This window comes from Mustelus asterias, chromosome 27 (genome assembly GCF_964213995.1).
Source record: "Mustelus asterias chromosome 27, sMusAst1.hap1.1, whole genome shotgun sequence".
NCBI classification, from domain to species: Eukaryota; Metazoa; Chordata; class Chondrichthyes; order Carcharhiniformes; family Triakidae; genus Mustelus; species Mustelus asterias.
Genome location: NC_135827.1, coordinates 31,679,203 through 31,704,437, shown reverse-complemented (window position 1 = coordinate 31,704,437; position 25,235 = coordinate 31,679,203). Strand labels below are relative to the sequence as shown.

The window sequence follows — 25,235 nt, the reverse complement described above, 5'->3', positions numbered from 1 at the left end:
AATAAAGATGAAATACCTTCACTAATAGTACAGTTAGAAATCATTTGTTCTTTTTTAAGCTTTTTTTCTCTTTACAGAGAACATAGTTCAAAAATAAAGACTTGCAGGGTGAATCAGAAATTTTTAAACTCCTGTATTAGTCCAAGACATACTACATTTCACCACGTATTGCAAATCTTCAAGCAGAAATTGGAAGATCATCATTTGCATCATGTAGAGAGTGAATCTTAACCAAAGGGATGCTTGGAAAATCTTAATGAAGTGACCCACAAACCACCAGAGTTCAATATAATCTAATTTTCAAGTAAGCTGCTTGGTTTTGAACGCATCAAGGGGAAATATTCGCCGAAAATCTCCGTCCTCATTCATGGTCGGGATTCTCTGGTGCCACTGAAAGTGAACAGAGTTTTGGCTGGAATGTCAACATTCTCTTGCAACAGGACGGGCATGAATGTGATCGGAGAATCCTGCCCATAATTTCTGAATATAAACAGCATACTTTTGATCTGTTCTTGGGACACGAGCAATCAATGTATTGCTCCTTGCTAGATGGACCTTCTTTGTGAATTTCTGTAGTTCTTCCGAAATGATGCTCCAAGAATGGTTTCAGGTAGGAAATCCCAGAATACTGACCTGGCAAAATATATCCAAATCAGGTGGCATATATTTACAGTACAACTATACCACCATTGTCAAGGAATTTCACTTCACTTTCATTCTGAGCCTGATCTCAGTGTCACTGAAACTAAGTGAAATGTCAGGACACCTGGAAGAGTGAATCTCTCATTACGTTTTGCTTAGGAGTCAATTTGGCCTTCACACTCAATTTCTACTCCAAGTTTAATATTAGTGTGAAGCAATTTCAGTTTTTTACTAAAGCTGTGAAGTGTGACTGTACTATAGAATCAGAACCTGATGCTATACGTGTTCATTTACAAAAACGTGTTTTCCACTGTGATGCAAAATTGCTTATAATATGAAAATGGTTAAGTAAACAAAAATGTTTCGCCTCAAAATAAACAAATGCAATATTTATGAAAGTCTACAATAATGGGCAAATGATGACAGATTATATGCACACACTTGAACTGTATCATCTCTTCCCTCATGCACAAAAAATTACAGCACAAGTCTGCAAAACAAAATTGGGCATCAAGTGGAAACAATCCACTTTTGGATTGGCAAACAAACTAAGACTTCATTTGGTAGTTCTAAATGTTTACTTTCCACGTACTCTTATTTTCAAAAAGACAAAAGTGGACAAAATGGTCAAAACCCTTGTACTAAAACAATGTATTTTCCCATAGTTAAACAAAAATAAATAAGACTTGATCCTAAAGTTTAAGTTGTGGAATTTAACTCAAAACTAGTAAGCCACTTTTACTTTGACAGTCCCCTCACCATCTAAATGTCATTGTTAGCGATATTACATATGAAAATAAACTTCAATGGATCATTTTGCTGTCCCTGAGAATGTTATTGCTTTAGGGAAGATGGTGGCATGGCGGTAATGTCACTGAACTAAGAATCCAAATGCCCTGGGGAAGTGGATTCAAATCCTACCAAGGCAGCTGTTGGAATTTGAATTCAATTTATAAAGCTGAAATATAAAGCTAGTCTCAATAAGATGATCATGAAATTATCATTGATTCTTGTAAAAACCCATCTGGTTCACTAACAGCCTTCAGAGAAAGAAATCTGCCATCCTTACCTGATCTGGCCTACATGTGAATCTGGACCCACAGAAATGTTGTTGACTCTTAAAAACCTTCTGAAATAGTCTAGCAAGCCCCTCAGCACAACAGAAATTAGCGACATCCATATCCCATGAAAGAATAAAATAAAAATGTGTGCTTGCAATTCAATTTCTTTTATCTCTGTGCCATTTATTGCTCTTAATATGCAATAGAATAATCAAACAGCATGCTTATGAAGCGACCAGTTGCTATAAACCAATCTCAGTACATCTGGTCCACACAGGTAAGTTAGTGGACTCCGACCTATATTGAATAAATCTCTAAAACTATCAAGGCATGAGCAACCTTCCAATGGCATATGTACACAAACATGATCAAATCTCTTGCCTGGAGAAGGATTTTGTTTGGCAGCTTGAAAATAACTTTAAATCTTCAAGTCAATGACACCTGGTGATGTAGAGCGGAGAAGCTACTTTTAAAGGGAAAGACCTTAGCAAGCAATAGTTCACAAGATGTTCCAAGGTTTAGCTCGCCTTTCCATAGTCACACATCAGGCTATTGGATGGGAAGATGGTAATCTTCACTTGATCCCGTCTGTTTCCCACATTACAACAGTGATAACATTTCAGAAGTATGTAAGTGGTTGTAAAGTAACTTGAGGCATTCTGAGGATATTATAGGCACTATATAAATGCAGTATTTCTTTAACTGCTCCAAAATGTACTCATCATAAAAGCAAATTAAAAGCAACAGACTTGAAAGACCTATTGGTCTATCCAGCCAGCCCTACATAAATGTGAGAATGCCAATCAACAGTGTTCCCAAGTCCAAAAAGCAACAAATTCAACATCCCTAAAATAGATTAATGTTGAACAACAACAACCTGGTGATGGGTAGGAGGAAGAATGAAATTACATGAAATTAAAGGAAAGTGCAGCCCAATCCAAACCTGTTGCCACTGTTTTGATCTCATTATGCTTATTTCCCCAGCAAGCAGGATATATTCAATATGGCTACAAGAAATGACGTATAATCCTTAGCAGAAGAGACGAGAACCTTTTACTACAGTTGGAAAATCTACTGCAATAGTTTGACATATTGTAATACTAAACTTCACTACTACAAATGAACCTTGATAATCTGATTTTCATGCAAGTCTTAATAAATCATTCAGAAAGTTAACTCTACCGAACTTTACCAAGGTGGTGCAGCACAAATCAGTTGTAGCGCGAGATGAAATTCTGCACAAAATAAATTCCATTCACTTTTTCCATATAAGCCCATGCAGTGTGAAGTCTTTTTACTTAGAGCGAGAGGATTTCTTCCTACAACAGTTGATGCTTCCAAAGGACGGCTCAAATACAGAAAAATGCTTTGCAAGGCACACAGAAAAATAAAATTTAGGAATAAAAATAATAGAAAAGTTGGGGTGGGGGTTACCCAGAGTCAGCAAAGCATAATAGTATTTTATAAACAGGCTTTTGAAAGAAAGACGGAGTTGAAGTGGTAAAACAGAGGGATTGGAACTCCGAAGGACATAGGCACAATAGCTAAAAGAACAGCCAGTGGCAATGGAGCAGAGATCTCTGATTTGGTGTTGGAGAATTGCAGGGTTCATGCAGGGAGGTATTGATATCACTGAAATAACAAAGAACAAAGAACAATACAGCACAGGAACAGGCCCTTCGGCCCTCCAAGCCCGCGCCGCTCCCCGGTCCAGGATTGAATCCTGAATCCAGGATCCCCGCCCAATTTTCCAGCCTATCTACATCCTAATATCCTATCCACCGAGCTGTCCCTCACAGCTACGATGCTTTGTTCATCACAACCTATTAACTCACCCCCACCCCCCCATTCCAGACCATGTGATCTCCAGGGAGAGGCGAAAACCCAGAGTGAAAACCCCAGGGCCAATATGGGGAAAAAAAATCTGGGAAATTCCTCTCCGACCCCCTGAGGCGATCGAAACGAGTCCAGGAGATCACACTGGCCCTGATCAGAAAATGCTTCCCAACCCTATTCATTTCCACTTCTGCTTTACGAAAACCATCTGAATTCCCTGCCCCCGAGACAGGTTCCCAACTATCCGCAGTCGAGACAGGTTCCCAACTATCCGCAGTATAGTATAATGGATAAGTGCAGTCTTGGTGGGATTTAAAAACATTGACAAGGATGTGGATAGCCAGTGGACAACCCAAGGAATTATCAGAGCATGAGTTAAGACACGGGCGGCAATAGCGGCATTCAAAATGAACTGTAATTTGTGGATAAAAGCAAATCCCTGCAGATGCTGGATCTAAAGCAAAAACAGAAAATGCTGGGAAGTCTTAGCAGGTCTGACAGCACCCATGAAGCGAGAATAGAACTAACATTTTGAGTCTGAATGATCAAGTGCTCTGCCGGAGAGTCATCCAGTCTCAAAACGTTAGCTCTTGTAATTTGTGGAGGCTGACATTGAGAAACCAGTTCTTCAAGGTATAAAGATGTGAACTTAGGCAGCAGAGGAAGTTAGATAGGCATGGAGTCAGGTGCTACAGAGGCAGAAGACCTTTCCAAACAAGAAACGAGGCACTCAGGGGAGCACCTAACTCCATCACACTACGTTAACTTAACATTACCACAATTGTGCAGTTCCTGCTTGAGGCCTCGCCCTGCCGGACTGACAGAATATAATTACAAAGCTGCAAAAATGAATCTTTTTATTAAGCGTTTCCATCACACTCAGGAGGCTCCAGGTCAATCCCACATCCAACAATCCGCTCTGAAAACTCTGCTCACATTTCGACAGTTGTGACAAATTCCACCACAGCAGCTGAGAAAATCTACAACATTCTAAAACAACTGACAATATTCTAAATAAAATAACCCATAATGGTTGAAAGAAAAAATCAATTTGCCTCATCTCCCAGCATTAACCAGCTCTTTAAAATATTCCAGGATCCATCCAGATCTCCATCTTTGCCAAAAATGAATCAGTTCTTTCTTGGGCCATACCCTGTATGTATACTAAGTTTTGCTGAAATACGTTAGTTTGTTTGTCTGGAAAGAATATAGTTCAAAAACTAATGAATGAAAACATTAACTCTGACAAGAAACAGTTCAGTTTGGGGATCACAGAATCCCTACACTGCAGAAGGAAGCTATTTGGCCCATCGAGCTGCACTGACAACAATCCCACCCAGGTCCTATCCCCGTAACCCCATTTACCATGCTAGTCCCCCTGACACTAAGGGTCAATTTAACATGGCCAATCAACCTAACCCGCACATCTCTGGAATGTGGGAGGAAGCCGGAGCATCCGGAGGAAACACACGCAGACACGGGGAGAACGTGCAAACTCAGATAAAGCTCGGCACAACATTGTGGGCCGAAGGGCCTGTTCTGTGCTGTACTGTTCTATGTTCCACACAGACAGTTACCCGATGCTGGAACCCTGGTCCCTGTGAGGCAGCAGTGCTAACCACTGTGCCACCTGCTGCCCCAGGGATGAACAGTCACCCAAAGTGTCACACCTCCAGACTTAACTCAAGTGATGATGAGGTTGATGAAGTCAAGACCTAAAATATGTAGCTGTGGTCAAAGCTAAAAAGAATGGCTTCAGTTTTGCCAGCTCTGAAACAGGAGGAAATTTCAGCTCAGCCAGTGTCTTAATATCGGTCAGGCAGTTGAAGTGAGCAGCAATAACCCCAGGCTCAATGAAGGAGGCACCGAGATTAAAATGGGCATCGCTAGCAGACAAGAAAATGTCATTATCATGTGCTAGAATTAGTTGGAAGGAATTAGTTTACATATAGCATTTTTTTTTTGGTTTTCACATAGATGAGATGAGATATAGTAGGGTAAGACTTGGATAAGCAGTTACAATAAAATCACAGAGGAGTTCAGATTTCATAAATCATGAACCTAAACATCACGTGTTTTAGAAAACTGTGATATTCTCACATAATTTTTGTGATACAATGTCATATGATGCATTGATCATGGATTCTATGCTAAGGCTGGGCTATACTCTCTCCCTGTACCATACCCAATTCCTCTCTCTACTTGGGCCTGCTGCTGAATCAATCCCACAGCTGCCTCTTTGTCCTTCTTGCTCTCCCTGCGTAACAAAAAAAATCTTTAAAATTCACACGCACATGCTCTACCTGTGTGCACAATTGCAGAGTCAATGATGTCAGAGTCAGACCAGTAATGATGCAGGAGCAGCAATTGTTTCCCTGGAAACACTCCGAGGCAAGCAGGCTGGCTCCAAGTAACAGGGATTTCTGACAAAAGGGTTTATAAAATTAACACTGATCTTTATTATGGACTTGAGTCACAAAAGTACAAGTTTTGGATTGATGGGTATTGTGCTGATTATTGCCTTTACTGTATTAACTGAAACCGACAAAATTATGGCACAGTCTGCTTTTGCCAGTATTGGTCCAGACCCCTGTCAATCAAACAGAGCAACATCTGATTAACGCTGCCCAATAATGCTCGAAACTGACCCTCTCACAGGTCACATAATTACTCTTGCCTTTGAACTCATTAGAAAGTGGCAGCAGATTACTGATGATCAAATGGACTATTTGAAAGCAAAAAATGTAGTACTTTAATTATTATTGGATAATAAGCTTGCTCACAACAACCAGTTTTCTAACATTTATATTCTTTATGCTATCACTGGAGGATTGTGTTTATATAATGGTCTCATGGCAACATTGCAAAAATTAATTCCACAGAAGGAAAGTGCTCCTCAGAATTAAAATTTATTTCTAATCATTGGATAATTCAATATTTAGTACAAAATAAATTTGGAATTAATAGCCAACGGAATTAACTTTTCAGTGTCACCTTAGCATGAAAATTATTATGTCTTAATCCAGTGGTTCCCAAAGGGTGCGGCGCGCCACATTGGTGCGGCGAGAGAGGATAGCAAGTGTGGCGGGAAGATTCAAGGACAATCAAAGAAACATTTAAACATGGTTTAAACAAGCATTGTTTTATACTTTCTGGATGTCCCATGATCACATTATAAAGTAGTTGTGTTCTATGTTATGAATCAAGCATTGCTAGGAGTTGGGGTTTTTTTGTTTTTGAATGTATTTCTTATCAATAAAAAATTTGGTGTGGCGCGAGCAAATTTTTATTCCGAAAGTGCGGCCCAGTGAAAAAAGTTTGGGAACAACTGTCTTAATCAAATGTGAACACATAAATATAACTTCTAGAAATTTCTCTGACTACTTATCAACTGATCAGAAAGAGTTGTGACATCTCCAGCCTTCATCACACTTCAAAATTCACAATAGCCCTGGATCTATAAATGCCACTGTGACTAATATGGGTATCGCTTTAGGCAATAATTGGAGACGAAAATCATTCCGGTACTTGGTCTAGAATTTTTAGAAGTCTACTTCACTTAAAAATATCAATTACTTGGAGGTCAATTTAAAAGTATGGAAACAAATGCAGCCCAATCCAAAATAGGGATGTGTTTGGCATCTGCTAACTTCATACCTGTTTTCAATAGTTCTGTCTCATTAAATGCACCATTAAGACCCTTCTGGTCAGGCATACTCCAACAAAGCTCAAAGTCAACATTTCACCACCATTTCCTCATAGAAGCACGACAATGTTTCCTTGGCTTACCTCCCACTTCCCTGAAACCAAAATAAAATCCTTTCTTGGCAATGCCATGAAATGGAACGTTCCATCTCAGGGACAGGGAAAAAAACCTATCAGCCTTTATCCTACATCAGGAAAGTACATTTCAAGTAAGCCGGTCAGAGTAACTTAGACAGCAGCTGTGAACAAGCTGTGATTTGGACCACCTCTCCTCACTTCCCACTTCTTCAAAAATAAACAGGATAATGACAATGGGCCTCACTGTGGGATTTATAACAAGGAAAAATATGACGGAAAAAAGGTACAATTGTTTCCTAAGATCATATATTTTGAAATAGCCTCATGTCTTTCATCATGCAATGTCACTTCTGCACCAAAATGAAAAACATTATAAGGATTATGTAATAAGATCACCACTTTAACAACATTGATAAGTTTCTCCCACACCAGAACAGGATGATTCACTCTGGGTCAGTCTTGTTCATATCCTAGTGACCAAATACAAAGCAGCATTGGCAAAAGCCTAAGAACAAGTCACGTGCCTGCTTTATCAGTCACAAAATGACATATATCTCTGGAAAGGAAAAGGGAAAGGTCAAATTGGTGGTGGTGGTTGGGGGGGGGGGGTATAATTGGCGCATTTTAATCAGAAAATGGTTGCATTCAAAAAACTTCCATGTTATAATAATGGAAAACATATATCTTAAAAACATCACAAAATGTTAGGATAGAACCCAAAATTGATTGGAAAATACATTTCTACTAAATCCTGAAATCATTAGGGGATAGAGATCATATAACAACAGTAAATGGAAAAATTAACCCATTAAACTATCTCCCGAAATCACAATCACAACAACACTGTCAATCAACTAAGCAACACTCAGCAATACTAAAGTTCTTGTCCACTGTTAATCTGCTGACCAACTTTATTCTCTCAATTAACTGAGGCTAAAATCGATGTGACATCTAATGCAGCTCCAGAGAAGAAAGAAGGTTTCAAACTGTCTCTCGAAAAAAAGCAATTCTCTATTTTTAATACTTTTTTGAGGGTTGTACTCAACTGCCTACAAAATAGAGATTCCACCCCTAACGGTAAACATGGTGTGCTGGCAGCAATATAAATTAATCGCTTCTGCAATACAGCGCAGAGATTTTAATGCGGAAATCTCTGAGATTACTAAGGTTTAAATCTATAGATGTGCGAGGACCAGGCATTAAACAATGGCTGGAAGTACTCAAGTACAGGGACAAGTATTGGTGGTTGATACACAAGTTATCTTCAAACTGCAATACTACTTATGGAAAACATCTTTCTAACTACTGTGCATACATCAGCGCAGTAACTACATTCTATCACCACGATACAGCAGACTTTTTAATGGGCACTTACTTCAAAAATAGTTGACTAAGATTAACCTTTTAAGAAAGGCATTAACAATCAGTCGCTTGGCCAGATGCCATACATTAAACATTTAAATTGTTACTGTAAAGCAAGACACCCCTTAGTGTGTTGCACAGAGTCATTCAGAATATCCGATTAACACTAACAATTATGATCAATGACATTATCTCACTCAAGTGCAATTTTATCATTGGTTCGTATCTCATGGCTCATCTCAAGGCTACAACCGCAATTTCAAACTAAAACTGGTTTGGGAAAGAAAACAATTCTGCTTCTAATTTTTTGTTCAAAATATAAAGAGAAAATTATTGCAGCAGGCAAATAAATGTACTGATTACTCTAACAGATAAAAAGCTGCTCCCACTTTTGGACTCGTCATAAAACGCAATAAATTACACTTCACTGAAAAACAGTTCACTACTTTGTGGAAATGCAATATCCAACCTATTTTAATAGTAGCATTAAGCATTTTACAAACTGTGCTGCAGTGTGTCTGTTACTATATAAAATTTGAACAGCCACAGAACACGAAGTGGACTTCATACTCTTCAATCTTGACTTAAAACTATATTAATGTACATCAGCTGGCAGATGTTTAGACGCCCCCGCTTTTTATGAAATCTGACACTTGTTTCTCCATTAAATATTTCTAGCAAATCACAAAAAGTTCCATCTTACTAAACAGCCCACATTTAATGAGTAATTTTTACCCCATACACAGCCATTACAAGAAATCTACTCGTCAATAGTAATTGCATTCAACACACTAGGAGTAGGTAAATGCCCAACTTGCTCCCTATGAAACTAAAGTACTATAATTATACCTGCAATTGAGTCTTTTGAGATCAATTTCAAAATTGTAAATTATTGCCGAACTCTGCAAGCAGCAATGATCAAGCACGCCCAAATGTTACTTGAAATAAGCTTATAAACTACGGTTCTGTTTTGATAAGACACCACTGAGTGTTGTCATTTCACCAAGTGACAGGGATTGAAATTAACTGGACGTTTCAATGGAGCAACGGGTTAGTTAACTCACTAGAAAGTGTGTAGGGTCCAGCCTGGCCGTTAAACAATCCCCCCCCGTTCCCCCCACCACCACTCCCACCCCAAACTTGTTCCAATACTTATTGGGGAAGACAAAAAAAAACACTTCCACAAGGGGACAGAACAGGGGAGAGAGGTGTACAAAAATGGGGACAAGTCAAATTGACAGCTCCGGGCTGGACTGACACCCTCCGGCCGGACAATGTTACATATATATATAAAAAACAAGGACTGATTTTCACAAACAAACCTCGAAAGATAGAGGGACTAAAAAAAAAATAAGGGCAGAGGGAGGAACCTCTAACGAGGTCTAGATTGAGAGGAAGGGGAGAGATAGAGACAGAGAGAGGGGGGTGAAACAAGACATTTTTTTCCCCTCACTTGCTCCCAGTGACAGCTGTCAAACACAGACGGGGGTGAGGAGGGGGGGGATTTTGTTACCCCCTTTTTGTAGAAAAAAAGAGAGAAAGTAACCCCCTCAGCGGAGTGGGGGGGGGGGGGGGGGGAGAGGAAAGCACCTTCTCCCCTCAGGAGATTTGGGGGGTGGGGGTGGATAGAGGCCAGGAACCGTGAAGTGATAGAAGTTGGGGGGGTCACAGCTCTAGGTGGTGGGGAGGGTAAATCACAGATAGACATAAGTCTGGGCAAGAGAGAGAGAGAAAGCAAACCCCCGGGTCAGTGGGGATAGAGAGGAAAGCAGCTTCTCCCCTCAGGATCGGGGGGGGGGGGGGGGTAGAGGCCACGGACCGTGAGGAGATAGATGATAGAAGTTATTACCCCGGGCAGTGGGTAAATCACAGATATCTATGAAGGTTGTACACAAGTGAGAGCAAAAAAAAGAGAGATGATGGGGAGGGATCAGAAGCAAAATTAAAATATATTTTTTTCTTTGGGGGGGATACGTTACTTTGGCCTTGGTGACGATGTGAGTGGCCAGCTTGACCACGGCGAAGTTGCCCTTGCCGATGGTCCTCTCGATCTCGTAGTAGCCGATCCGGGCCGGCCCGCTTTTGTGCGGCGGCGGCTGAGGAAGGTTCCCGTTCCTCACGGCACCGCTGGACGCCATCTTGTCGAAAACAGCCGGAGCCGGAGCGCGCGCGCGCGCGGGCACGCCAAGGCGCGGGCACGCGGCGGGGGAAGGAGTGTGGTGGGGAGGGGGGCGTGCCTCCCGCCTCGCTCGCGCACGCACACACACACTCACTCATGGCGGTTGACGTGAGGGGGAGGGGGAGGGGAGGGGGGAGGTGCCGTGCTCGCTCCCGGGCCTGCACCGTGCGTGCTCGCTCCCCGGCAGTGCTGCGCATGCGCGCTCCCCCCCCCCCCCCCCGCCCAGGGCCCGCGGCGGTGACGCTGATGGAAGAGCCCGGGAGCGTTGACGTCAATGCAAATGAGCTCGGGGTTGGCCTGGAGCTTGTTCAGTGTTGGCTTTTTGCATATCACTCAACTCACTGTACACACACATACTGTATGTATGTATGTCACCCCCCTCCATGCCTAATTGTCCCAGAGGTGTGCACTTCACACCAGCCCAACTTGAAAGTTTGCAATTCTTATATTTTCTTGTAAATCATTGTTTTTTTTTCAATCTCTCCCCTCTCAAGCCCCCCTCAATCAGCAACTAACATTAAAACAGTGGGGGTGGTGTGGGGGCGTGAAAGGCTTGCAAATAACTCAGCAAGTTAGCCAGCAAAGAGAAAACGTTAACGTCATAGCTGACATCACTCCGACACCAGTTTTCACTCATTGCTGATGTTAACTTTAGGGAGCGCGGTGGGTGGCACGGTGGCACAGTGATTAGCACTGCTGCCTCACAGCACCAGGGACCCGGGTTTGATTCTCGGCTTGGGTCACTGTCTGGGTGGAGTCTGCACCTTCTCCCCATGTCAGCGTGGGTCTCCTCTGGATGCTCCGATTTCCTCCCACATTCTGAAAGACGTCCTGGTTAGGTGCACTGGCCCAAACAGGTGCCGGACTGGTGACTCAGGGAATTTCATAGTAACTTCATTGCAGTGTTAATGTAAGCTTTACTTGTGACTAATAAATAAACTTTACTTTTACATGCCCCTGTCTACATCAAAGGTGAGGGTCCAGAGCTTCAGGTTTTTAGGTGTCCAGATCACCAACAACCTGTCCTGGTCCCTCCACTGCCAATGCTATAGTTAAGAAAGCCCACCAACGCCTCTACTTTCTCAGGAGGCTAAGGAAATTTGACGTGTCCGCCAATACTCTCACCAATTTTTCCAATTGCATGATAGCTTAGTATGGCTCCTTTTCTGACCAAGACCACAAGAAACTACAAAGGGTTGTGAACGTAGCCCAGTCCCATCACGCAAACCAGCCTCCTGTCGGGAAAAGGATACAAAAGTCTGAGATCACATACCAACCGACTCAAGAACAGCTTCTTCCCTGCTGCCATCAGACTTTTGAATGGACCTACTTTGCATTAAGTTGATCTTTCTCTACACCCTAGCTATGACTGTAACACTACACTCTGCACTCTCTCATTTTCTTCTTTATGAATATAGCATGCAAGAAACAATACTTTTCACTGTATACTAATACATGTGACAATAATAAATCAAATCAAATCAAACCATCCATTGACTCTGTCTGCACTTCCCACTGCTCCGGGAAAGCAGAAAGCATAATCAAGGACCCTACTCACCCCGGATATTCTCTCTTCCACCTTCTTCGGTCAGGAAAAAGATACAAAAGTCTGAAAACATACCAACCAACTCAAGAGCAGCTTCTTCCCTGCTGCCATCAGACTTTTGAACGGTCCTATCGCACATTAAGCTGATCTTTCTCTTCAACTTGTCAGTAACTGCAATACTATATTCTGCACCCTATCCTTTCTTCTGCCCCATGTACTCTATGAACGGTATGCTGTGTCTGTAACAGCTCGCAAGAAACAATACTTTTCACTGTATCCTAATACATGTGACAATAATAAAATCAATCAATTAATAAATCAATCAATTAATGGAACTTTTTCCTGCATTTTCTGCTTTTATTTCTGATTACGCCCATCCAGTTCCTATGATTAGAGAGTTCCAACCCTCTACTTCTCTTTTCTCCTTTAAGACATTCCTTCAAACCTAGCTGAGCTGACCAAGATTTTGGCCAAAACCAGAAAATGCTGAAAAATCTCAGCAGGCTTGACAGCATCTGTGGAGAGAGAACAGAGTAAGAAGTCTCACAACACCAGGTTAAAGTCCAACAGGTTTATTTGGTAGCAAATACCATAAGCTTTCGGAGCACAGCTCCTTCGTCAGATGGAGTGAATATCTGTTCTCCAACAGTGCACAGACACAGAAATCAAGTTACAGAATACTAATTAGAATACAAATCTCTACAGCCAGCCAGGTCTTAAAGGTACAGATAATGTGGGTGGAGGGAGCATTCAACACAGGTTAAAGAGATGTGTATTGTCTCCAGACAGAACAGCTAGTGAGATTCATTCAGCCACTGGATCATTCAGCCATTGGGGCATTCAGCCTTGGATCTTCAGGTAAGCGTTCTCCAAGGCGGCCTTCATGACACACGACAGCGCAGAGTCGCTGAGCAGAAACTGATAGCCAAGTTCCGCACACATGAGGACGGCCTAAACCGGGATGTTGGATTTATGTCACATTATCAGTAACCCCCACAGCTTGCCTCCTGGGCTTGTAGAATCTCACTAGTTGTTCTGTCTGGAGACAATACACATCTCTTTAACCTGTGTTGAATGCTCCCTCCACCCACATTGTCTGTACCTTTAAGACCTGGCTGGCTGTAGAGATTTGCATTCTAATTAGTATTCTGTAACTTGATTTCTGTGTCTGTGCACTGTTAGAGAACAGATATTCACTCCATCTGACGAAGGAGCTGTGCTCCGAAAGCTTATGGTATTTGCTCCCAAATAAACCTGTTGGACTTTAACCTGGTGTTGTGAGACTTCTTACTGTGCTTACCCCAGTCCAACGCCGGCATCTCCACATCGAGAGAGAACAGAGCCAATGTTTCGAGTCTGGATCAGTCTTTATCAGAGCTGAAGACAGCACTGACAAAGAGTCACCCAGACTTGAAACATTGGTTCTATTCTCTCTCCACAGATGCTGTCAGAGCTACTGAGATTTTCCAGCATTTTCAGTTTTTGTTTCAGATTCCAGCATCCACAGCAATTCGCTTTGGTCAACCATTGGCCACTGGTCCTAATGTCGCCTTATGTGGCTCAATATCATTTTTTGCTTCATAACCCTTCGGTGAAGTGCCTTGGGATGTTTGATTGCGCTAAAAGAACTAAAATAATACAAGTTGCTGTGGTTACTAATATTTACATGTCTTATCTCTCTCACTCCATCCTCCCTCCTGAGACCTCAAGGGTTTTGAAACCCCAGCTTTGAATTACAGTCCAAAAGCAGCAGTTCAGAGGCCACAACTCCAACAGTATAATACATTGTGAATTCATAAATCTGACAAATTTGTTGTTTAATGCAGGAGTTTCTACTATACTGTCAAATTGCCATTAAAAACCCAGCTGGTCCATTAATGTCCTTTAAGAACTTGATGTGGAGATGCCAGCGTTGAACTGGGGTAAACACAGTAAAAGTCTCACAACACCAGGTTAAAGTCCAACAGATTTATTTGGTAGCAAATACCATAAGCTTTCGGAGCACTGCTCCTTTGTCAGATGGAGTGGAAATGTGCTCTCAAACAGTGCACAGACACAGAAATCAAGTTACAGAATACTAATTAGAATGCAAATCTCAACAGCCAGCCAGGTCTTAAAGGTACAGACAATGTGGGTGGAGACAATACACATCTCTTTAACCTGTGTTGAATGCTCCCTCCACCCACATTGTCTGTACCTTTAAGACCTGGCTGGCTGTAGAGATTTGCATTCTAATTAGTATTCTGTAACTTGATTTCTGTGTCTGTGCACTGTTTGAGAGCACATTTCCACTCCATCTGACAAAGGAGCAGTGCTCCGAAAGCTTATGGTATTTGCTACCAAATAAATCTGTTGGACTTTAACCTGGTGTTGTGAGACTTCTTACTTTAAGAACTTGCCAGCCCTACACGGGAATCCATTATGAGAGGTTATCTCTTAATGCCTCTGGGTAAGTGGAGATCACAGTAAGAAGTCTAACAACACCAGGTTAAAGTCCAACAGGTTTATTTGGTAGCAAATGGCATTTGCTACCAAATAAACCTGTTGGACTTTAACCTGGTGTTGTTAGACTTCTTACTATGTTTACCCCAGCCCAACACCGGCATCTCCACATCATAAGTGGAGATCACCAACATATACTACTTTAACAACATCATTCACATCCCATGAACTAAAAGAAAACATACTTTACTAATTTACCTATTTTAAGAAAGCATACTCGTATATTAGAGTCATAGAGTCATAGAACATACAGCTGGAAACAGGCTCTTCGGCCCAACTCGTCCATGCCGCCCTTTTTTTTAACTACTAAGCTAGTCCCAATTCCTTGCGTTTGGCCTATATCCTTCTATACCCATCTTACCCATGTAACTGTCTAAATGCTTTTTAAAAGGCAAAATTGTACCTGCCTCTACTATTCATGATTTCATAAAGCTCTATACGCTCCAGGGAAATAAGTCCCAGCCTATCCAATCTCTCCTTATAATTCAAATTTTCCAGTCCTAGTAATTAACTGCAGGTTAAAGTGCATTATCTTCATTTAACAAAAAGTGTTCCACAAAGGTTTGTTCAGTTTCTTGATTATCATCTAACGGCAAAAAAATTTTTTTTAAAACTGCAACAACATGTCATTTTTTCACATGTCATCATGGATGTTCTTTTAAAAAAACTGTGTGACATTTTTACCGAGACTCAGGTGAGTCTCCACAAAAGACCGATATAAGATATTTTTGTTTCCATTTAAAGTAAAGTTTTAAAGTTTATTAATTAGTCACAAGTAAGGCTTACATTGCAATGAAGTTACTGTGAAATTCCCCTAGTCGCCACACTCCGGCGCCTGTTCGAGTAAATGCACCTAACCAGCACGTCTTTCAGCCTGCGGGAGGAAACCGGAGCACCCGGAGGAAAGCCACACAGACACGGGGAGAACGTGCAAACTCCACACAGACAGTGACCTAAACTGGGAATTGAACCTGGGCCTCTGGTGCTGTGAGGCAGCAGTGCTAACCACTGTGCCACCGTGCCGCCCCAAACAATGCTACACCTTGTTATTTACCTTGTTGGTTATTTAAGTTCATGGTTAAATGGAGCAGATATTGCTGAATCTTATTTCAAGAAAACAGAAATCTAACAAAATCTGTACATTGTCTAGTGATTCCTTGACATTAGATTTGTGAATGCGTTATCAACTGAAGTTATATGCTACTTAGTGAAAGTGGAAAATAACGCGTGACATAGGTGTACAACTTACATTGAACTGGAATATACTGGAAACTTGAGCCATAGCAATGGTGCATCTACAGGTAATAATTAATACTTCCTGGAATGGCTAAGTCCATCACCTATACCATGAAACAATTTTTAAAAAAGTTTATCTATTAGTATTCAAAGTAAGCTTACATTAACGCTGCAATGAAATTACTGTGAAAATCCCCACACTCCATTGCCTGTTCAGGTAAATTGAGGGAGAATTTAGCATGGCCACGCACCTAACCAGCACGTCTTTTGGACTGTGGGAGGAAACTGGAGCACCCGGAGGAAACCCATGCAGACATGAGGAGAACGTGCAAACTCCACACGATCAGTGGCCCAAGCTGGGAATCAAACATGGACCCCTGGTGCTATGAGGCAGCAGTGCTAACCACTGTGCCGTTTTCCAATTTCCTGAAACTTTTGCACAGCTCCACCTTTTCCCTTGCCAAATTAGTTGAACAGCTCATTCTAATTCTGGTCCCATTAAAATCGAGAAATTGGGTTTCCTGAATGAAAACTGGAATCATTGCAGAGCAGAATAGCACTATGTTGGCAGGAGAGGGTGAGCATACAGGAAACTAAAGAGAACCATGTTTAAAAGCAGTAACATCGCTGCTGGGAAATTTTACTACAGTTGATATCTCAATTCTAAATGTTCTTGATGTAATTGATCAAAGCAGAACTCTTATTTTTGAAGGTTTAATGTAAGGCGAATGCACATTATTTATGGGTATTTCACACAGAGCTGCACACTGTAGGTGATCCCTGAAACACTGATATTGTCTCATGGAGTGATTCCGAACGCACTTTCTAATGTCAATTATGAGTGAAGTACAGCACTCTTCCTAAAATTCCCAGCACCCAGTCATGTCCTTGTGATACAATGTGAGATTTACAGAGTTACTCTTTGGTCTTGGGGAAATATTTATTCAGTTTTTATCCCTGTTTATATCTTTAAACCATTTGCTGCCAGATATGAATAAACAAACAAACTAGGTCGGAATTCCTGTAGAAATCAACAATCAAAAGTAATTCTTAGCTATCTATTGACGACACTACTCCCAATCATGCTCGATGCAGCATCTCCCAGTTACTTCACGGCAAATTGTGGCACAAGTTGCCACTGAAGGATTAGGGAGCACAATAGTCTAACTTATGCCATTCATTGTTAATATTGCCATTGCAGCAAATTGCAGGTTATCATATCCAATGGGTTTTTATTATGTGGCACAATCACTTCCTATGCATGAAATTAAAGAAGAATTATTTAACTAAAGCGCGAAGATTTCTAATGACACTTCAGTAAAATAATTTTACTTTAACTTTATACATCGAGCAAAATAAACCCAGTTATTCTACTTAGACTACATCCAAACATCCAAACCAAGAAAGTTTGAAAAATGTGGCTTTACAGATTAGAAAGTGATTCACCTGCGGGGATGGCAAATTATCTATCTGTGATGTTCTGTGAAGTAAATTGGTATATATTTCCAGTTTACAATCACATTATGTCCATTAAAACCACATAAGTGTCCTAAAGTGACAGCAACTCACCCAGTGTTCATAGTTATTTGTCTCTTTGCTACCCAGTTCATCCTTCATTAGAGAACTCATAACTTTTTGTTTTATTTTCCAAGAACCACAATTCTCTAAGACTCATTTCCTCCCTCAGTTTTCCCTTTCAAAATGTGTCACAAAATGAAACTTGGTGTTTGGTCAGTGCACTCGCTATCAGTCAAGCAGCCCAATCTGCTATTGCTCATACCTAGATGTTGCAGTGCCAAGCTTGGTCTTCTACCCCTAGACCTATCCAAGCACCAAGGCCATCTGCCATCTTCCCCACTAAGAGTCAAAGCCTTCCACCAGTTATGCTGCAAGCACAGGGATAGAACTGCATAAGAGCAGCAGGACAAATGAAAGTTAAGCACAAGTGGAATGAATGCATAAGGGTGATTAGTTGATGTTTCCATGCAACATGATGTGGTTTGATTTATAAACTTGATTTGGAATGGTTGCTTTGTGTTGGCTTTTAGTTCTGCAATGTGGCAACGCGGACAACTTCTCAGTGACAGAAGGAAGGTAAGGTGTGGGACCGTTGACCGCTGACGAATGGAAAATTGGGGTCGCATTTACTGATGTCGCAGTTGGATGAGTTTTGGATAGACAGCCGGATCAGAAATTGGCTGCGTATCTGAGGGGAGGTGATGGTCTAGTGGTATTATCGCTACACTATTAATCCAGAAACTCAGCTAATGTTCTGGGGACCCAGGTTCAAATCCCGCCAAGGCAGCTGGTGGAATTTGAATTCAATAAAAAATATCTGGAATTAAAACTCTACCGATGACCATGAAACCATTGTCGATTGTTGGAAAAACCCACCTGGTTCATTAATGCCCTTTAGGGAAGGAAATCTGCCATTCTTACCTGGTCTGGCCTACATGTGACTCCAGAGCCACAGCAATGTGATTGACTCTCAACTGCCCTCCATCAACTGCCCTCCAAGGGCAACTAGAGATGGGCAATAAATGCTGGCCCAGCCAGCGATGCCCATGTCCAATGAATAAAACAAAACTACTCTCACCAACTTTTACAGATGCACCATGGAAAGCATTCTTTCTGGTTGGTATGGTTCCTGCTCTGCCCAAGACTGCAAGAAACTACAAAAGGTCATGAATGTAGCCCAATCCATCATATCAACCAGCCTCCCATCCATTGACTCTGTCTACACTTCCCGCTGGCACGGCAAAGCAGCCAGCATAATTAAGGACCCCACGCACCCTGGACATTCTCTCTTCCATCTTCTTCTGTCAGGAAAAAGATACAAAAGTCTGAGTTCACATACCAACCGACTCAAGAGCAGCTTCTTCCCTGCAGCCATCAGACTTTTGAATGGACCTACCTTGCATTAAGTTGATCTTTCTCTACACCCCAGCTATGACTGTAACACTACATTCTGCACTCTCTCATTTCCTTCTCTATGAATGGTATGCTTTGTCTGTATAGCGCGCAGGTGACAATACTTTTCATTGTATACTAATGCATGTGACAATAATAAATCAAATCAAATACTCCTCCTGGACCTCAGTTGCTCATACTGCTGGTGCCAAGAACTGTGTCTTCCTGAATATAAGCTTGTGAAGCATGTAGCAGACCACTACGAATATTGATATGCAATCTGATGATGCTGCAAGGCCCCACCAGAATGGTGCAAGCTGTAGAAGCATTGCTTCAATGGCCTGGTATCACATTTCCTATAGCAGCATGGCTCTTCTTGGATGCTTGCTGCACAAGTCTGTCTGAGTTGAGCACCAGACTCATGAGCCATATTGTCAAAGTTTAGCCTCTGTTGCCCAGTAACCACCCTTTTGGTTTGCCACAGCGGCCCAATTGTTGACTGCTGCCAGGATACCGGCATGCGGGGCTGTGTACAGTTGCATTCCAGCTGGACATTGAGTAAGTAGGTTCCCTCTCAGTTTCTGTGAATCTCATAGAGTGAAATGTCTCTATTCCAGCTGTCTTGGAATATAGAGTCTGAGTGATCTCCCTTGTACAAATGCAAAGTGGCATGTGTAGCATGGATAAAGCAAGTATTGGGCCAGATTTTGTCGGCTATGCTTTCACACCTTCTTTAGGCCAACGCATGTTAATTTCTACTTCTTACCTAAAAACTCAAGTAGACAGAGCCATCAGAGTGAGACAAATTTCAGATGCAAGACCTTCTTTAAAGAGAATAGAGGTATAAAAAACAGCAAGTAGTAATTGAACATGGGACAACAGGGAAGACAGAGTTCCACAAATGCCTTTCTTAACCTTTTCCTTTACCTGTCCTCTGTTTCTCCATTCCTCTATTACCCATCAACTATCGGGTTCTCCTTGGCATCTGTGGGACTTGTGGCACAGTGGTTAGCACTGATGCCACACAGTGCCAGGGAACTGGATTCAATTGCCGGCTTGGGTCACTGTCTGTGTGGAGTTTGCGTGTTCTCCTCGTGTCTGCCTGGGTTTCCTCCGGGTGCTCCAGTTTCCTCCCACAGCCTAAAGATGTGCGGATTAGGTTGATTGGCCATGCTAAATTGCCCTTTAGTGTCAGGGGGGCTAGCCAGAGTAAATGCATGGGGTTATGGGGATAGGGCCTGAGTGGGATTGTGGTCGGAGCACATTTGATGACCCAAATGGCCTCCTTCTGCACTGTAGGATTCTATGTCTATGAATTCTTTTGCTTTCTGTCATGTGAAGCAGGCATATCCCAGCATGCTCTTGTGTCCAGCTTTTTGATAGATGCCTTTCATTATTGCTGTGCATGCTGGGAAAGCCCTATCTCCATAATGATCTTATTTTTCTCTCATTCTCTGAAAGCAGAAGGCACAGGAAATATAAGGTTTACAAGAACAGCGTATGCACCCAAGAGGTGTGATCCTCAACAAGGAGAACAGGAATCTTCCACATCACAGTCCAAGAAAGCTGATGGCCCAAGAATTATATATTCATTGAATTTTACAATAGAGACAATCTGGTCCGTCGTTCCTATATAAACCTATGTTCCTATCCCTTTGCCCGAATAAAACTGCCAATCTGCTTTGAGAAAATTGCTAATATGTGTCACAACTTAGCAAAACTTTTTTTCCCCCAACAAATGTTAATGTCGAAACATTCCTTTTTAATGAGAGATGGAATCATTTTCTTACTAAAGAATGATAATTTTATCAGCATTCCGATTGGAGTCTGATGCTATGTTACAAACCCCCTTTTTTTAATCCTTGTAGCTAGCGGCTGGATGACCTTTGTGAATCTTGATATTAATGGTATTTCCTGTAACTGTTGAGTGATTATACAAGATAAGGTCCCACCACTGTTTACATTTTTTGAGTTAAACATTCTGGTACATTTTTACTTAATTTGATTCAGGCATAGGTCCAGCAGGTCTAATACACGTCTGGGCATTTGATGTCTCTTTCTTGATGTTCAGTGTACAGCAATTGCGCTTTGCAAGGGACATTGGCCATTCAGTGTGGTAAAATGCTGTTGTTATCTTTGGTGTTCTTTGTTGCTGTGCTGATGCTTTTGGCTCTTCTTAATCTTGACTTCCCATAAAATCTTTTAGTTCTCATCCTATTCTATTCATTTTCCCAGCTTTGTTCATTTATCCTTTGTTACTGCTAATCAACTGCATTTATTATTATATTCTAGCTGGTATTTCGTGTTGATGCTCAGAGTATTTGGACAATGGTGTTATCCACCAAAGTATCACTCTGCTGCCAATGCTTGGCTGGCTGTAATAAGGCTGTGTCACTGCGCACCCTGGTCAATTGGAGGCCTATTTCTCTTCAACAACTCCAAATGTTAATTAGATCGTGTAGATTTTGCATCTCCAACATTTTTCTTCTCTTTTTTATAACTTTCCTGAAGCTTGTTTTGTATTTGTAACAAAGTGAGAAACTTGGAAAAGTGACGTCTGAAATGTGAGAGATTCAAAACGGTTAAATATGTAGATAAGTGATCTGCGGGTCCCGTCTATAACTTCTAAACTGTTCATCATAAAATCCCTACATTGCAGAAGGAGGCCATTTGGCCCATTGAGTCTCCACCAACTCTCTGACAGAGCATCCATCCAGGTTCTTTCCCGTAACACCATGTATTTACTCCGCCTAACCTACACATCTTTGGAATGCGGGAGGAAACCGGAGCACTCGGAAGAAACCCACACAGACACGGGGAGAATGTACAAAGACAGTCACCCAAGGCCGGGAATCAAACCCAGGTCCCTGGCGCAGTGAGACAGCAGTGCTAACCACTGTGCCACCATGTCACCCTAATTGCAGAGACCCTTTCTTAACTGTCTCTCCTTCTTGTCAATGTACTTTCCTTATTTCTCTCTTCCTTTCCTGACGCCATTGACTCCTGTTGGATATGGTTCCATGGGCACCAGCAACCTTCTGTTTCCTGGTCAGAGTTGCCGTTCCCCATTTGCAAGCCCAGACAATGAGCATTAGCAGGCTATTCAACTCCAGGGAACATCACCTTTTGACTTAGACCCATTCTCACCTCACCACCAAACGTGCACTTTCCAGTGGGGGTGGAAGTTGTGGACAGTGGGGGAATGTAGTGGAGGGGTATGGGGTTACTGGATAACAGAGCAGGTCCTGGTCGATTTTCACCTCTCTAGACCAGAGTCCTTGATGCCGGCTGTAACATTTTTTCAGGATTAACAGTGAAATTAAGGAACTCAACACAGAATGGGAATCAAACCAAGCACGTTCGTATGTGGTTTGTGTACTTTGACTTATCAACTTACCCATTGGTAACTCTTCATTTTTGTCCTTTGGTTCTATGTTGCACTCCATACTTCCCTTACCAGGTGAACACCTGGTTTACTTACCTTGTCATAGATTTAAAACATTAATGATGATTATCTTGGGTTTTTTTCCCTGACTTTTTAAGTCATCCCCACACACCAAACCAAACAATCCGGGCATCAACCTTCTGCTAATGCTGTGAAACTCATTTACTGGGCTGCTCTAATTAGAAAACATGAATTTGCCTTTACATAGCACCTTTCATGACCTCAGGACATTCCAAAATGATTCACATTCAATGAAATAATTTTGACTTGTGTTCCCTGTGGTAATTCAGATAGCAAAACAAGATTCTACAAACAGCATTGAGATAAAGACCAGATAATCTGTTTTAATGATATTGGTTGAAGGATAAATACTGGCCAAGTGTGGTGAACCATCGTTGGTTCCCACTGTGGGATTGTTCTAATGTTGTTGTTGGGTTGTTCTAATGTTGTTGTTGGGCTAGGGTGGGATTGAGACACCTGTGGTTGTTACTGTTGTGGCACATCCCAGTCGGGCTCCGCCTCCTGGGAGAGGTATAAGACCCCCTGCTCGGGCGGGACCTCTTCAGTCTGGGATAGTGTGTTAAAGTTCTGTTAGTTCCATTGTTAGTTAATAAAAGCCTTCTTTTACCGAAGCTTCGTGCCTCGTGTCCAATTGATGCGCATCACCAAGACACCATAGAAAACATAAACAGAAAATGCTGGAAAATCCCAGCATTTTCTGACAAAGGGTCACCATACTCGAAACATTGGCTCTATTCTCTCTCCAGAGGTGCTGTCAGACCTGCTGAGATTTTCCAGCATTTTCTGTTTTTGTTTCAAATTCCAGCATCCGCAGTATTTTGCTTTTACCACAGAGAACATTCCTGCTGTTCTTCACTTAGAGACGATGATCTTTGGTTTAGAACTTCATCCGAAAGGTAGCAGCTCCAGCAGTGCAGCACTCATTCAGTGATGCACTGGAGTGTCAGCCTAGATTATATGCTTAAACCTCATAGAACATAGAACATTACAGCGCAGTACAGGCCCTTTGGCCCTCGATGTTGCGCCGACCAGTGAAACCAATCTAAAGCCCATCTAACCTACACTATTCCAATATCATCCATATGTTTATCCAATGACCATTTAAATGCCTTTAATGTTGACGAGTCCACTACTGCTGCAGGCAGGGCATTCCACGCCCTTACTACTCTCTGAGTGAAGAACCTACCTCTGACATCTGTCCTATATCTATCACCCCTCAATTTAAAGCTATGTCCCCTCGTGCTAGCTATCACCATCCAAGGAAAAAGGCTCTCACTATCCACCCTGTCTAATCCTCTGATCATCTTGTATGCCTCTATTAAGTCACCTCTTAACCTTCTTCTCTCTAATGAAAACAACCTCAAGTCCCTCAGCCTTTTCTCCTAAGACCTTCCCACCATACCAGGCAACATCCTAATAAATCTCCTCTGCACCCTTTCCAATGCTTCCACATCCTTCCTACATGGAATGTGACTATGAATCCATAGTCAGAGACAAGTATAGTATCACTGAGCTAAAACTGACACCCTTTTAATTACTGAGGTTTGCTGGGCTGGTTCAGATTTATGGTGAGTGGAGTGGGGGGAGGGGTGAAATTGGTAAAATAATGCTGAAGCACGTTGCATGCGCTCTTCCTAGAAAATCAGTCATACACCCCAGAAAACATCTGAGGTACTCAGTACAGGTAGTGGGAACAAAGCAAGTTTGGAACCATTGCACTAATTGTGTATTGGGTTCATTAGGCCTCTAAGTTCATAGAATCTCTACAATGCAGAAGGAGGCCAGTCAGCCCATCGAGTTGGCACCGACAACAATCCCACCCAGGGCCTATCCCCATAACCCCACATATTTACCCTGTTCGTCCCCCTGACACTAAGGGGCAATTTAGCATGGCCAATCAACCTAACCCGCACATCCTTGGACTGTGGGAGGAAACCGGAGCACCCGGAGGAAACCCACGCAGACATGGGGAGAACATGCAAACTCCACATGGACAGTCGCCCGAGGCCAGAATTGAACGCGGGTCCCTGGTGCTGTGAGGCAGCAGTGCCAACCACTGTGCCACCGTGCCGTCCGTTGTATTTGCCTAACCCATATTACAGCTGGAGTACCTCAAGAACGTTCCACCTTCACAGAGCCAGTTGTAATGAGCAATGTAGGAAAGAAAAGCATTTTTAAAAAAAAAACAATGTTAGGCACTTCTTGCCCTTTGCCCCCTGACCCCTTTGCACTCTCTTGGTCAATTCACCCATGTATCCTCTGCACTTCTCGCCCTTTACCCAGTGCCCCTGACCCCACACCAGAAAAGGAGTCAGACAACAAAAAGGCAGCCATCAGCCCTGCTGTGGTTGTTGACATCCAAAAATATGGCCCTGGGCGCTCCCACACGATATACAAGAAGAGTCTGGAGCACCAGTGAAGTGTGCACGTGAAGTGACCTTGCCTTTCCAGGAAGGTTGGTCCATTTGTGTCTAGGCTCAGAGCCAACTATGCTCGGGTGCCATGTTTGGCCTGATTATCAGTCCCAGCAAGTTGCCATGTGAGGAATTGCAGTTCTGAACTTTCACCGCTGTGTTCCTTAGTGCAGTAAGTACACTGTCCCTTATCTGTTTTTAATGTTACATCTTATCTGTACAACAAATACACGCTCGCATTTTAACGCATTGCCATGCCATCTTAGGCAAACTGTTTTTCACAGGCAAGGAGGAGGAT

At 42.2% G+C, this 25,235-nt stretch overlaps 2 protein-coding genes across 5 annotated transcripts in view; one reads left to right on the top strand and one right to left on the bottom strand.

Moving 5' to 3' along the window:
• Window positions 1-10,853, bottom strand: part of sik3 (SIK family kinase 3) — a 280,186-nt gene extending 269,333 nt beyond the window's left edge. For all 4 annotated transcript variants that reach the window (XM_078198960.1, XM_078198962.1, XM_078198961.1 and 1 more), the window contains exon 1: window positions 10,664-10,853. In XM_078198960.1, the coding sequence (XP_078055086.1) occupies window positions 10,664-10,822 (159 nt within the window). In that variant the 5' untranslated portion in view covers window positions 10,823-10,853. The remainder of the gene's footprint in view (window positions 1-10,663) is intronic.
• Window positions 1-25,235, top strand: part of LOC144479936 (transgelin-like) — a 533,241-nt gene that overhangs the window by 181,722 nt on the left and 326,284 nt on the right. The window lies entirely within an intron of this gene.